The 14,756-nt window shown below is 30.5% G+C and overlaps 1 protein-coding gene across 1 annotated transcript; it reads left to right on the forward strand.

Moving 5' to 3' along the window:
• Positions 1-11,776: 11,776 nt before the first annotated feature.
• On the forward strand, positions 11,777-14,515 carry LOC120275729 (SKP1-like protein 1A). The gene is made up of 2 exons (XM_039282415.1): positions 11,777-12,199; positions 14,093-14,515. The coding sequence occupies exons 1-2, from the start codon at positions 11,876-11,878 to the stop codon at positions 14,264-14,266; spliced, it is 498 nt and encodes a 165-aa protein (XP_039138349.1). The 5' UTR covers positions 11,777-11,875; the 3' UTR covers positions 14,267-14,515.
• Positions 14,516-14,756: the final 241 nt, after the last annotated feature.

The following is a 14,756-nucleotide window of genomic DNA, read 5'->3' on the forward strand; positions in this document are numbered from 1 at the left end:
ATTTCTTCTAGTCGCTTCTCTGCAGTACCACCTCCACCGATCTCCAAATTCTCCATCAAATCTTATCCATCTCTTCTCTTTAACTCATCAAATGCTTCCACCGATCTCCACCAGACCACCTTTACTTTTTTCGTAACTCGTAAATCATAGCTTTGCTTCTCAAGAATCTCAACTTGATTGTGATTTATATTTTGAGGATTTTGAGTTTATTTTGTTCTTTTGTTTAAGAATAGGAAGATAGAGCGTTGGTGACTATGTCTCATACAGGAGATACAAGAGACGGTTTTCTATTTTCCACAGCAAATAGGCCTTTATCACACATCTTATGCTTTAATTCAGACCTAAATTTTTCATCCAATGCAAATATTATCGATTCAAGAGTTTCTCTTGCTTTTTATTTTCATGAAATTTGATTTTACCGTCTTAAGTGATTGTCCTATTATTAAGAATTAATGGTTTTTATAGTTTCAGAACTATTTTATTTTATTTTTTTTTAGAATAACCTCTGATTTTTCAAAAATCATGGTTTATAAGGGTTTCTTAGTTCAATTTCCTAATAACACAAAATTTTAGGGGTTTCTATTATTTCTTCTTCGTTTATTGCACATGTCATTCTAGTATGGAACTCTCCATAATTGGCTTGTTATAATATGCTTGAATCATGATCTTTTGAGTTCTTTCCTCAATTTTTCATCCAATGCAAATATTATCGATTCAAGAGTTTCTCTTGCTTTTCATTTTCATGAAATTTGATTTTACCATCTTAAGTGATTGTCCTATTGTTAAGAATTAATGGTTTTTATTGTTTCAGAACTATTTAATTTTATTTCTTCTTAGAATAACCTCTGATTTTTCAAAAATCATGGTTTATAAGGGTTTCTTAGTTCAATTTCCTAATAACACAAAATTTTAGGGGTTTCTATTATTTCTTCTTCGTTTATTGCACATGTCATTCTAGTATGGAACTCTCCATAATTGGCTTGTTATAATATGCTTGAATCATGGTCTTTTGAGTTCTTTCCTCAATTTTTCATCCAATGCAAATATTATCGATTCAAGAGTTTCTCTTGCTTTTCATTTTCATGAAATTTGATTTTACCATCTTAAGTGATTGTCCTATTGTTAAGAATTAAGGGTTTTTATTGTTTCAGAACTATTTAATTTTATTTCCTCGTAGAATGACCTCTGATTTTTCAAAAATCATGGTTTATAAGGGTTTCTTAGTTCAATTTCCTAATAACACAAAATTTTTGGGGTTTCTATTATTTCTTCTTCGTTTATTGCACATATCATTCTAGTATGGAACTCTCCATAATTGGTTTGTTATAATATGCTTGAATCATGGTCTTTTGAATTCTTTCCAATTGTTTCTTTGTTGGTTTTTTGTAATTTATATTTTCCCATAGTTTTGTGTATGATTATTGTTTTAGTTTGCAAGGTTAGTTCCTGAATTCCAAGGAGAAATCATTTGTTGATTATAGACACATGAACTTGGTTCTCAGTCCAATTCAATCAAGGCAAAGTAAAAAGCCGATTGAGTTGTTGTTCAAGTTATTGTTAGATATGAGAACCATTAAAGATTGGATTTTTGCCTTTTAATTTCTTGTTTTAGCTTGGATTTTATAGGATTATCTTGCTAAATTATGTTGGAATTGATTGAATGAGATGGAATAAGAAATGTTAAACCTTTTGCAAAGGTTGTTTATGCATTAAATTATTGTAAGAATAGCTTGTGTGGTTTGAATGCATGTTTTCTTTGGGAATTTGAGAAGGCTATCAAATGTCAATATGTTATGCATGTATATATATATATATATATATATTTAAAACATAAACATCTTGTTTTAACCTTAATTATCATATAGCTATATAATTACTTATTAGAAGAGAGAAGTAGTTTAGCCTTTAGAATGAGCTTATATGTTTGGAAACAAAAGCAAAATTGGTATTACTGAATATTGAACTTTTAGGGGGAGTTACTCTTCTTCTTTATTTTTTTTCCATATTCAAGCCAGAGTTAGTTATTCTCTAATTCAAGTTATTGTTAGATATGAGAACCATTAAAGATTGGATTTTTGCCTTTTAATTTCTTGTTTTAGCTTGGATTTTATAGGATTATCTTGCTAAATTATGTCGGAATTGATTGAATGAGATGGAATAAGAAATGTTAAACCTTTTGCAAAGGTTGTTTATGCATTAAATTATTGTAAGAATAGCTTGTGTGGTTTGAATGCATGTTTTCTTTGGGAATTTGAGAAGGCTATCAAATGTCAATATGTTATGCATGTATATATATATATATATATATATATTTAAAACATAAACATCTTGTTTTAACCTTAATTATTATATAGCTATGTAATTACTTATGAGAAGAGAGAAGTAGTTTAGCCTTTAGAATGAGCTTATATGTTTGGAAACAAAAGCAAAATTGGTTTTTATTACTGAATATTGAACTTTTAGGGGGAGTTACTCTTCTTCTTTATTTTTTTTCCATATTCAAGCCAGAGTTAGTTATTCTCTAATTCAAGTTATTGTTAGATATGAGAACCATTAAAGATTGGATTTTTGCCTTTTAATTTCTTGTTTTAGCTTGGATTTTATAGGATTATCTTGCTAAATTATGTTGGAATTGATTGAATGAGATGGAATAAGAAATGTTAAACCTTTTGCAAAGGTTGTTTATGCATTAAATTATTGTAAGAATAGCTTGTGTGGTTTGAATGCATGTTTTCTTTGGGAATTTGAGAAGGCTATCAAATGTCAATATGTTATGCATGTATATATATATATATATTTAAAACATAAACATCTTGTTTTAACCTTAATTATTATATAGCTATATAATTACTTATGAGAAGAGAGAAGTAGTTTAGCCTTTAGAATGAGCTTATATGTTTGGAAACAAAAGCAAAATTTGTTTTTTTTTTTTTTTATTACTGAATATTGAACTTTTAGGAGGAGTTACTCTTCTTCTTCTTTATTTTTTTTCCATATTCAAGCCCGAGTTAGTTATTCTCTAATCCCTCCCCCTTTACGCTTGTCAAGTAGTGATTGTTTTCTTTTTTTTCTTAATTTTTGTAATGTTCAACTTATGATTTATAGCTGAGTTTGCTCACTAGTATATAATAACGGAGTCAATGTAAAGTCAACAAATGACGTCATCGACAAGTGTTATCATGAAGAGAATTTACATATTTCACCTCTTGAAAGCTATGGGCAATCTATAGAATGGGACTAAATATTTACATGATCATTTTGCATCATATCCTTTGAGAAAAACTAGAGATAAAAAGCAAAGCATTTTGAAGCATAAAGTAGATAATGAAGGCAAGGCTTCAATTGGGACATATGCAGTTGATGAAGATGTTGCAAGAAAAGTGTTGGCATTAATTATTATTGTACATGAGTATCCTTTGCCAATGATTGAGCATGAATATTTTTGAAGGTTTGTTGGGTTTATTCAACCATTATTTAAAAAAAGTTGGCTGACATGCAGAAATAAGGGCATATTTAAATTATATGAGCAAGAAAAAGAGAAGACAATAAAATTGCTTGAAAATAATGAGAATAAATTTGCAATTAAAACCGACATGTGGACCTCAAACAACAACAAAAAAAGGATTCATGGCAATCACAACACATTTCATTGATGCTAGTTGGAGCTTACAAAGTCGGATTATCATGTATTGTTCTTATTTATTTAACTATAAAATTTGATTGTGCTTACATATAAATGATATAATGTTTATACTCAATTTTTTATAACTTTAGCACTAAAAATTTGATTTATATATATATATATATTGATTAAATCAATTATTTGATTGCCAAATACTCCTTTAGTTCATTTTTTTTTTTTGTATATATCTTTAATATTATTTCATACTTTATTTAATTAGGTTCATTTATGTGCCATGTCCACATACTGCTGAAGTACTTTGTGATGTCTCACAAATTGTTTAATGGATTGGAATCTTGGTCACAAGTTATATGCATTGACATTAGATAATTGTTCAATGAATGATTCATTGGCAAATTTAATTTTGAAAAAATTATCAAGAAACACAGTTTAGATAGACAGAAATTTATTGCATATGCGGTGTTGTGCACATATTTTGAATTTAATTGTCAAAGATGGTTTAGAGATTATCTCTGAAACTATTGAAAAAGTTCATGATAATGTTGCATTTTGGAGTTCTACACCAAAAAGAAATGAAAAGTTTGAAGAACCGACACGGCAATTGAAAATTTCTTGCATTAAGAAATTGGTTTTAGATTGCAAAACCATGTGGAATTCCACTTATTTAATTCTTGATGTGGTCATTTGTTACAAGGATGTTTTTAAGGGTTTGAAACAAAGGGAGCCTCTTTACAAATGTCTTTCTTCAAATGAAGAGTGGGAAAAGACTACACAAATTTGTGGTAAATTGAAACTATTTCATGATATCACTGAGACATTTTCTAGGACTAAGTACCCCACTGCCAATCTTTTTTCCCCAAAATATGTGAGATTAATATGGAATTGATGCATTGAGTTAATTGTGGGCAACCTTACATTTAGCTTATGGCATCCAAAATGGTAGAAATTTTGATTAAGGATAGAGTTCATGGTATCATGAGTGTAGCAACTATATTAGATCCTAGATACAAGATCAAATTTTTGGAATATTATTTCTCATTCTTTTATGGTGATGAAATGGCAAAGATAGAAGTTGCTAAAGTTCAAAATGTTTGTTATGATTTATCTGCTAAATATTCATCATAATATAGGATTGGTGAACATGGTGGTTCAATGTCTGGGTCATCAACAAATAATCCTACACAATTATCATTAAGTCATGATGGTGGGTCAGATTGCATGCGCAACTTTGACTTATATGTTGTTTCTTTGGAGTCTAAAGTTTAGAGTGTATACGCTAAATTAGATCATTATTTAGAAGAGCGGTTGATGCCAAGAAAGAATGATTTGGATATTCAAAGTTGGTGAAAGTTGACCCTTAAATATCATACATTTCAGTATAAGCTGGAGATTTCTAAGTCCACACCGTAGCGGATTGCATCCTGACACAATTGAGGCATTAATGTGTGCATGAAATTAGATATTGGCTCCTACAAAATGTATGATAATAGTATATATATACACATATATCTATGCATATTTTTATGATTGACGTTACTTTTCAAATTAGAAATTATAATAGTTAACCTAATCATTAATTGATGGTTTTGATTTCATTTCCATGACTCATTCTCAATGTTACACAATGATTGATCACATATATGTAAATGAAGAGGTAAGCTTCCAAATATTGTATTTATCAAAACTCTTAGTGACAAAATGTTCATAACCAAAATAAAACTTACACAGTTTTATTGAATGTATTTATATTTTATGTTGTTAATGTTAATAAGGATGGAAGTGGACCAAGTTACAAAGTGGTCTTTAATTGTAAGATTTTGATGCGATGAACGAAATGAGGCAAGCTTTCTTTAGATCTTCTGAAAAACAGGCCAACATATATCAATGTGTACTAACCAGATCTAATGGGTGGTACCTTTGTTCTCTCATTGAACAAACTACTGTTTAAGGCAGAAGAGAAGAAGAGATGGTGGAAAACAGCAACAACCCTTTCACCCATCCATAGAACGGTATATAAATATCGACAATAATGATCTTTTCTTTTTTTTAATTTCTAAACGTACTCCTATGTTTTTCCATGGAAATTTAGTTAAATTTTAATCTAATAAATTCATTATGATTCTCTTCCTCTTTAATAATCTCGTTATGTTTGTTTTTATTTTTTTTTTAAATTTTGCCATTATATATATATAATTATATAAGATCATAAGAAAGTGACTCAATGGTATAACCCTCGATTAATCATTTACCGCATGGGATTGGATTGCTCAAAGAGAGTGACTTAGTTGTTTTTGATATAAGAGTGACTCAGTTTTTTTTTTTTTAGGATCTTTATGTTTGAAATTAAGAGGATGAAATTGGGAAGGTAATCATGGATATGTTAAGGATGAGCTTTTGCACCAAAGACCAAGGCAAATAGCGCAAGTGCCCTAGCTAGGGTTACCTTTACATTTTTACGGATTCACCCTCCCTTTTCTCATTGTTCTACTATAGAAAAGAGAGTGGGAATTCAAAGCCAGATCAGACTCTTCAAAATAAAATTTTATTTATTTATTTATTTTCGGGAGTGCTCACCTGCGATTGCATAGAACCCATGAAATAAAATTGACCTGCAAACAAACAATGTGGTAAGTATTTTGCATTGGTGATAGGCTTGGCACATCAAATCTAATCAGTGACTTTTTTTTGGAAATAAAAGAAGTTCATAGACTATTAAATGTTAATTGTGGCCTAATATTTTCATATATATGCTTTTATCTCATGGTTAATTGTGGCCTAATTTAATTTTTTTTATGATTTTGTTATTGATGCAAGCCTTTTTCTTTTATGAAATTTATTTATTGCTATGTCTCAAGAGTTGAGATATTTGTGAGAAAGATAGAAAGATGTTTTTTGCTTATAATATGTTGTATAATTCACTGATTTGAATGGTTTCATTTATATTTTCCTTAATGTTCAAAATCTTACAATTTATATGATTTGCATGGTTTTATTATATGATTTAGTATTCTATTCTAAATTTTTTTCCAAACTATTCATTTCTCATATGTTGATTTCAAAGGAAGAGGAAAGGTTTGATGAATTATGCTTCTATTATTCACTAGAGATGCTTCACAACTTTTGAGTTCCTTGATTAGTAGTTATAGTTGCTAAAATGCCTAATTATGAAGTTTTAGAGTTTTCTATAACTAGTCTTTTGTTGGTGAGCATTATAAGTGTATTAGCTTGTATTTTTGTGTTATTGGATGAAGTTATCAATGATTGTAACTATGAGAGAGTAAATTGTTATTAAAGAGCACCTAAAATTTCCTTTTTTTGGTTTCTTATATTGAATTTAAAGTATGAATATTTGTTGAGTTTTAATTTGTGGAAAAGATGGAGTAGGAAATATCATTATTGTTATTAATCAGCATTAGTTTCAATAGGTATCTAAGTTCATGGATTTTTGCTTTAAGTTATTGGATTTTTCTTAAAATTGTATTGGGAGGTCGGAGCGGGGAGTGGGGACTTCCTCCTCCCTAATTTCTCAACCAAGGCGGGGATGGGGAATCCCCACCTGGGATGGGGGAGTGAGTAGAGAGACGTTCCCTGCCCTAACCCTGTCCCATGCCCATCCCTAACCATGGCCTAAATAAAATGATGGCACTCCGGAAACTATCCGAGAGATCATCCAACCTTTGGGTATATGTCATCGATGTGCCTAAAGACATGCTCCACAATCCATCCTCTCCTTAAGCCGATTTAACCTACTAATATCAAACCCAAATATAAAAAATGATATATTGTAAAAGGAAGGTAAACGATAAAACATGAATAATGGAAAAATTAAAGTGAGTATTAATTTGATAAGGCGGAAATTATCACTCCAAAAAAGAAAGGTATATTTTGTATTTGGGGGAAAAAATTATAATACTATGCATAACAAAAAAGATCAAGTATGAATATTTTAAGAAGACAGGAAAAAAAGTAATTAAAAATATTGAAGGAACTATTTAATTAAAATAAAATTATCCAAAAAGATATAAGTAATTTTATCTTAAATTAAGTAGCACGAACCCATTTGTAGCATTTGATCCATCAAGATACTTCGAGAACAGCAAATCTCAATCCAAACCTAAATCTCTGGTAGATATCCCCTTTATTGAGCCTATAAAAGATAATATTGCCCTAACAATCCTTTCTTCTTTCTTTCATATCTTTGCCGCATCCCTGTCATTTCTCTTCTAGAGATTTTCTGGGCTCCTCTTCTCCATACTTTCTTTGGTCCTTAATCCATGGCATCTACAGTATCTGAGGCCGATATGAAGCGGATGTTCATATTGAAAAGCTTCGGTGGTGATCTCTTTGAGGTGGAGGAATTTGTGGCCATTAAATTTCAAATAATCAAAAGCTTGATTGAAGATGATGATGCAAAAATGAAATCCTTCTCCCCAATATCACCAACAATATCCTTTCCAAAGTCATGAGTATTGCAAGAAGCATGCTTAATTTACAATGAAAGACATTAAAGAGGATCAGACTATTGCCAAGAATCTCAAGTTATGGGATGCAGATTTTATCAAGGCTGATCTAGTAGCCTCTTTGAGCTCATAAGGGTAATTACTATTTCTAAATTATTAGTTTTAAGTTTTGTTTAATAAATTGATGAATGCTAATTTTTATTCCTATATATGATTTTTATGGACTGTTTGCTGGATGAATGTTTGAATCTCTTGCCTATTATCATGAAATTTAATGGTTTCAAATCATGACTCTATATTGTTAAATTATTGAGAATTATCATGCATTTACTTTATTACAACAATTTGCTTGCTCAAAACATGAATTTTTCTCTAGTATTAATTTATTATCATTCAACTTCTTGTAGTAGTAACTATTCAGTTTTAAAGTGAAAGAAGAAACTTTTTTTATTAGTTTTTTATATATAATTTTAATTATTGTCCATATTTCTCACTTATGTAACAATGGCATACTAATTGTTTATGATCTAATTGGAATACTAGGTTGTTGTAGTTTGTCTATCATTTTCTAGAATTCTAATATGTGCTACAGTTTTGGGTCTTCACTATTTTGGATTAGCTATGGTACTACTTTGTTTTGCTTCATGAATTTAATCCTTTAATGTTGTCATTAGCTAATTGTGTTGCCATTAGTTAAATGTAAAACTATTTTATATCATTCCTTGCATTACATATCTCTTAATTATATTTGGGTACAACATTATTTTTTTATAATATAATTTGAATATGAACTCTCGATCTTCGTTTATATACCATTTTTTTCATTTTTCTAAAGTGTGTACTCAAAGTTTAAATTCATCCTATCAAAATTAATTGTGCTATTAGTTATTTTTCTTGGTGATTATATACTTGATTTGTTGTTATTTTCCACTATGGTTTATGGTTTCGATAGTTAAAGGTAAACCTATTCTAACTAATAATTTTAGATATTACATGTGGCTTAGTTATATTTGGTGAAATGGACTTTTCATAATATAATTGAAATTCTAGTGCTCGTCGCTTTATTTACTGTATTACTATTATAGTATGCACTCAAGGTGTAAATACTTGTCTTCTAAATTAGTTTTTCTATTTCTTAGGTTTGTATAATGATTCTAATCCTTTATTGTTGTTTTCGTCAAGTATGATTGATAGTTTCAATTCTCCATTTTAAATATATCTTATTTATGTTTGATATCAAATAGGTTATTCATTATCCAATTCAAATGCCAATGCTTGTTACTTCAATTTAATTGCCATTTTCCAATATACCTATATGTAGTAAATGTTAAGTACTCGCCTTCTAAGCTACTTGTATTGTTCCATGGTCCTTCTTAATGATTCTAATTCTTTATTTTTACCATCCATTCATGCTATGCATAGTTCGAGGTAAACTTATTATAGTTGCTTATATTTTGTTATAATGTAATGTTACACACTATTTTAAACTTGTTAGAATTTTTATAACAATGTTGATTTGAAATTTGTACTATTTGACTTAATATTTCTTATTTGCTTTGGTATGTAAGCCAACTATTCCAAGATTAAATTTTTATTGAAATTTTACCCAAATTTTACATGTATTTTAGTTGTTTAAGCTCTAAAATATCCAATCTCATGCGCTTTTAGGTGGCAAATTATCTAAATGTAGGTCTTTTAGATTTGACTTGTCAAACTATGGCTGAAATGATCAAAGGTAAAAATTTTGAGAAAATACATAAATTCTTCAATATTAAGAATGATTTCACACCATAGGAAAAAGAAGAGATTCATAGAGAGAATTATTGGGCATTTTCATTCTTTTATTTACATAAATTATACCTTCCTTAATCCGGTGTCTATTGGAAGCAAGTAGATTAAGAATTATATTAAATATAGTGGATGCTTTTATTACTTTCTAAAAAATCCTGTTATTCCTTAATATTTAATTAGTACATGCACTAAGGAAAATCATTTGCAAGCCTTAAAATTAATACTATTCAACTTCTTAGGGTAAATATGTTAAACCTCTTGCATATCTAAAGCTATAACTTTCTGAAATTTGGTGTTATTTGCCTTTTTCCCATAGCTAATAATATTACACTTTAAATGAAAAATCTAAACATATAGTGGAAGATTAAAGCTTAACTGCAAGTGAAAATTGTGGCTTACATTTAATCGGTCATGTTATTTAAACTTCCTGTAAAAATAGATTTATATATATTATGATGTAAATGCTTATTTTATCTATTTTGTCCTCTATAGCAAATCCATCTTTGTATCCAGATAAGCTTACTTTATCTATTTTGTTCTCTATAGTAAACCCATCTATTTTGTTCTCTGTAGCAAACTCATCTTTGTCCCAGGTAAGCTTGCTTTATCTATTTTGTTATTTTTATCCCCGGTCCTAAATTGTTCTCTATAGCAAACCCATCTTTGTCTCCAGACAAACTTACTTTATTTATTTTGTTCTCTATATTAAATCCATCTATTTTGTTCTCTATAACAAACTCATCTTTGTCCCTAGTCAAGCTTACTCTATCTATTTTGTTCTTTATGACAAACCCATCTTTGCCCCAAGTCAAACTTACTTTCTCTAATTTATCCTCTATAACAAACCCATCTTTGTCCCTAGTCAAGCTTTTTTATCAATTTTGTTCTCTATAGTAAACCCATCTTTGTACCCAATCAAGAGCTATTAATGTGATGGTTCAAATGTATGGTTAATGCTATTTGATTATAATAGTTCTTCTGTTAAAATCAATGTGTAAATGTTGAGGAGCAATATAAAATAGAAAATTGACCAAAGGGTTTATAGCTCAGCGGCATAAACCCCATTGCTAAAAACGAGTGTGGGATGTTCAAATATCTCAAGTTCAAGTCTCATTAGATGCAATAGATATAACATGCCCCCAGTGTGGGTTCAAGGCTTGCAGCCCGCACTCCATATCACTAGGTGAAGACATATGGGTTGGACGTTCAACTCTCAACCTGTGAGCACACATCTTTGACTAATAACGCTTGACGCATTTATCAATATATATACATATATAATATGTCAATAATTAAGTTATTATGATAAATTTTCCAACAACCTCAAATATATATATTTATATATTGTAATATCAATATGATTTATTTATCTTCTACATTAAATGAATTTACATGGCACTCACTCCGGTCTTTTTTATTTCTCCCATTTTAGAAGTCTTCTTTGTTCCTTTTTATTTATTATTTATAAAATTTATAAAGTATTAAATATTATTTTTTCCAAATTTACCATTTATATTTAATGTACATTTACAACTTCCAATAAATTATATTCAACTATACATTTTTTAAAACATGTTTTAACTAAAGATAATCTTATCAAATTAATATAATTTTTTAAATTTTAAATTATCAATTAATTTCAACTAACTTTGTTAATCCATATGATTTAGTTAAAATAAGATGAGAGTGAGTATCTCATAATAAGTCGATCTCCAAAAACACACATAAATATTGATTATAATTCCGTGTTTCAAAAAAAACAAATTTTAAAAAAATTAAAAAAAAAACCATTGAAAAATCACAACCGTAGATATCCATTCCTCAAGATCAGCACAACTTAGATCTCATATCCCCCTCTCTCTCTCTTTTCATCGCTATCCATCTCATTCAACTACGTTTCTTTCTCTCTTTCTCTTTCGCTTCTTCGAGAGAATTCCTTTCTAGGGTTTGCTCCGCTTCTCATCTCCCCCAAGCTCAATCCATGGCGTCAACAGCGATCGAGGGCGGGGCAAAGCGCATGATCGTCTTGAAGAGCTCCGATGGCGAGCTCTTTGAGGTGGAGGAAGCGGTGGCCATGGAGTCCCAGACCATCAAACACATGATTGAGGATGATTGCGCGGAGAACGGCATCCCTCTTCCCAACGTCACCAGCAAAATCCTCTCCAAGGTAATTGAGTACTGCAAACGCCATGTTGAATCCGTTGTTAAAGGTGCTGCTGAGGATAAGACCGTCGATGAGGATCTCAAGTTATGGGATGCGGATTTCGTCAAGGTTGATCAGGCTACGCTTTTTGATCTCATTCTGGTAATCTCTGCGCTTTTGGATCTGTTGATTTGTGATTGTTTTGTGGGATTTGTTGATCTGTGCTTTAGGGTTGCTGTCTGATTTCTTTGAATTGTTTATGGTTTTGCATGGTTGCTTGTGTTTAACTATTGATTTAGGTGTAAAGGATGTTCTTTTGAGATGGTAATGCGGAGATTGATTGTGATATATAATTCTAGGGTTTTTTTGATAGGTGAAAGTTTTTAAGCATGTTTTTATTGAATCATTGAGGCATGTCCATAAACGTTTGCCTTTTATTTTTTAAAGAGATTTTTGGTTAGCAATTATATGTCTATGACATGCTTTTGGGTTTAGTTTTTTGTATTTTGCCTTTTGTTTTAATGCAGAGTGTTTTTGCAATATAATTCAGGTTGTTTGATGAGTGATAGTTTGGGCCTTTATCTTGCTTTTTTGCATATCCTTTGAGATAGGATATATTTTGTTTCTATTGCTCTAGTATTTTTGGATTTCTTTTATTAACTATAGCTGAGAGGAGAGTGAGGTCCTTGTGCTATAGGATTGACATTTGAAGATGTGATTTGGTATAATTTTTCGTGTTTTAAATGATTTGTAATGTATTTAAGCTATAACCAGAAAAGGAAATAAAAATCTTGTGTTTAACTAATGTTTTTAAGGGGTTGGCTCCTCCAGGGAATATATCCAAGTAGTTTTTTGTCATCTTCTTCATATGGTATGTTGGTTGCTAACGTGGCTTGTTTATTTTCCTCTTGTTCTAGCTGAATTTTGTTAAATAGATGGACATAACATCCATCTAGGCCACGGTAAATGAATTTTCCCCGGCATTAATTTCTCCAATAATGTAGTACGTGAATTATACAGCATATATCTCCTTACTCTTGACTTAATAGCTATGATAAATGTTGTGATAATCCAGGAAAGTATAACTATGCAATAGAAGGAATGAATTCAAATTCTTGTTTGATAAATTGCACAATTTTCATGTGTTTGTTTGGAACTTCACTTTTTCCCTTTTCCCCTTGTAATACTTACTATTAATTGCTTAGGTTACAAAAGCTGTTAATTCCTTTGGTTCAAAGTCAAATAGTGTAAAATTACATATTTGGGACATCTCTTTTGTGTTATTTATGGGTTAAAACCATGCAAGGGTCTCTTTTGCTGTATGAACTAGCTGTAACACATGATTTCCTGGGACAACAACATTTTTCTGGTGAGCTTGACATCATTGCTTTGGCAAAATTTTAGAGATTGTTTATTCGAGATGGAAGAATTTTTTTTTCCGTGATGATTATCTTGATTACTCATTAACCATAATTTACTATGAAGATGTAATCCAGTGTGTGAGCCTCTGCTGTCTAATTTTCTATTTGCTGTCCTTTCATCATTGTTTAGAAGTGGTTCCTTTTGCTTATTGATGATTATCTTGACTACTCATTCACTATTATTTGCTATGAAGGTGAAATATTAGGTGAGCCTCTGCTGTGTAGTTTTATAATTCGCTGTTCTTTAGACATTTTTTTGAAGTAGTGCATTTCTCTATTGGTGTTTCTGTGGGTATCTCAGCCACGGTAATTTGCTATGAAAATCCGTTATGTAACAAGGGACCGCTGTCTAATTATATGTTTGCTGTCCTATTGATATTGTTTAGTTTTGTCACTTTTTCTATTTCTGAGATTATTCTAGTTCTTTGTTTCTCGTTGCAAAAACTTACATCAATACAGTTCTTGTATTTCTTTTCCAGTGCATCATTTAATTGATTTGTTCCTCATGTTAATGTCTTTTAATGCTTGTTTTAAATATGACCAGATAACTGATTGAACTTTTTATTTCATGAAGTACTCTCGGTTTCCTGATGATAACTTCCGATTTTTATAATCTCCTGTTGACTAATCCCAGGCTGCAAACTACCTCAACATTAAGAGTCTTCTGGATCTCACCTGCCAGACAGTTGCGGACATGATCAAGGGCAAAACTCCGGAGGAAATCCGCAAGACATTCAACATCAAGAATGACTTCACTCCAGAGGAGGAAGAAGAGATCCGGCGGGAAAACCAGTGGGCCTTTGAGTGAAGGTCCTGATGATGATCAAATGCTTAACTCGGTGTATAATCTGGTTGTCTATGGTGACAGGAAACTATCCTTCTTTGTTTCTATGTTTCTTATGTGCCAGGATGGTGTTTAGATTTCAGAGGATGTATGGACTGAGGATTAATTTCCGGTGCCGGTTTCGGCACCAGTGCCATGCACCTGAACCCCACTTTCAGACTCTTATGCTTTTGATTTCAGTTCTATTACATGTTTGAGTGTTATTTGATTGAACTGTTTGATGCTTCTGTTTTTTCTCTCTGTTTTATCTCTTCATGTTTGTTGGTCTTTGCTTTGTGTTTTATTTGTCAAATACCAGTAAATTCTGTGATTTCTCAGCCTTGGATGTGTTTTATCCTTTGAATGAACACCCAAACTAAGTTTATGTATATATTTTTTAAAAAAAAAGTGTTTATTTTATAAAATATACAGTTTTGTTCTTTAGGTTTAATTATTTTTTTCCCCAGGAATTTTT

Source organism: Dioscorea cayenensis, chromosome 14 (assembly GCF_009730915.1).
Source record: "Dioscorea cayenensis subsp. rotundata cultivar TDr96_F1 chromosome 14, TDr96_F1_v2_PseudoChromosome.rev07_lg8_w22 25.fasta, whole genome shotgun sequence".
Lineage (NCBI taxonomy): Eukaryota > Viridiplantae > Streptophyta > Magnoliopsida > Dioscoreales > Dioscoreaceae > Dioscorea > Dioscorea cayenensis.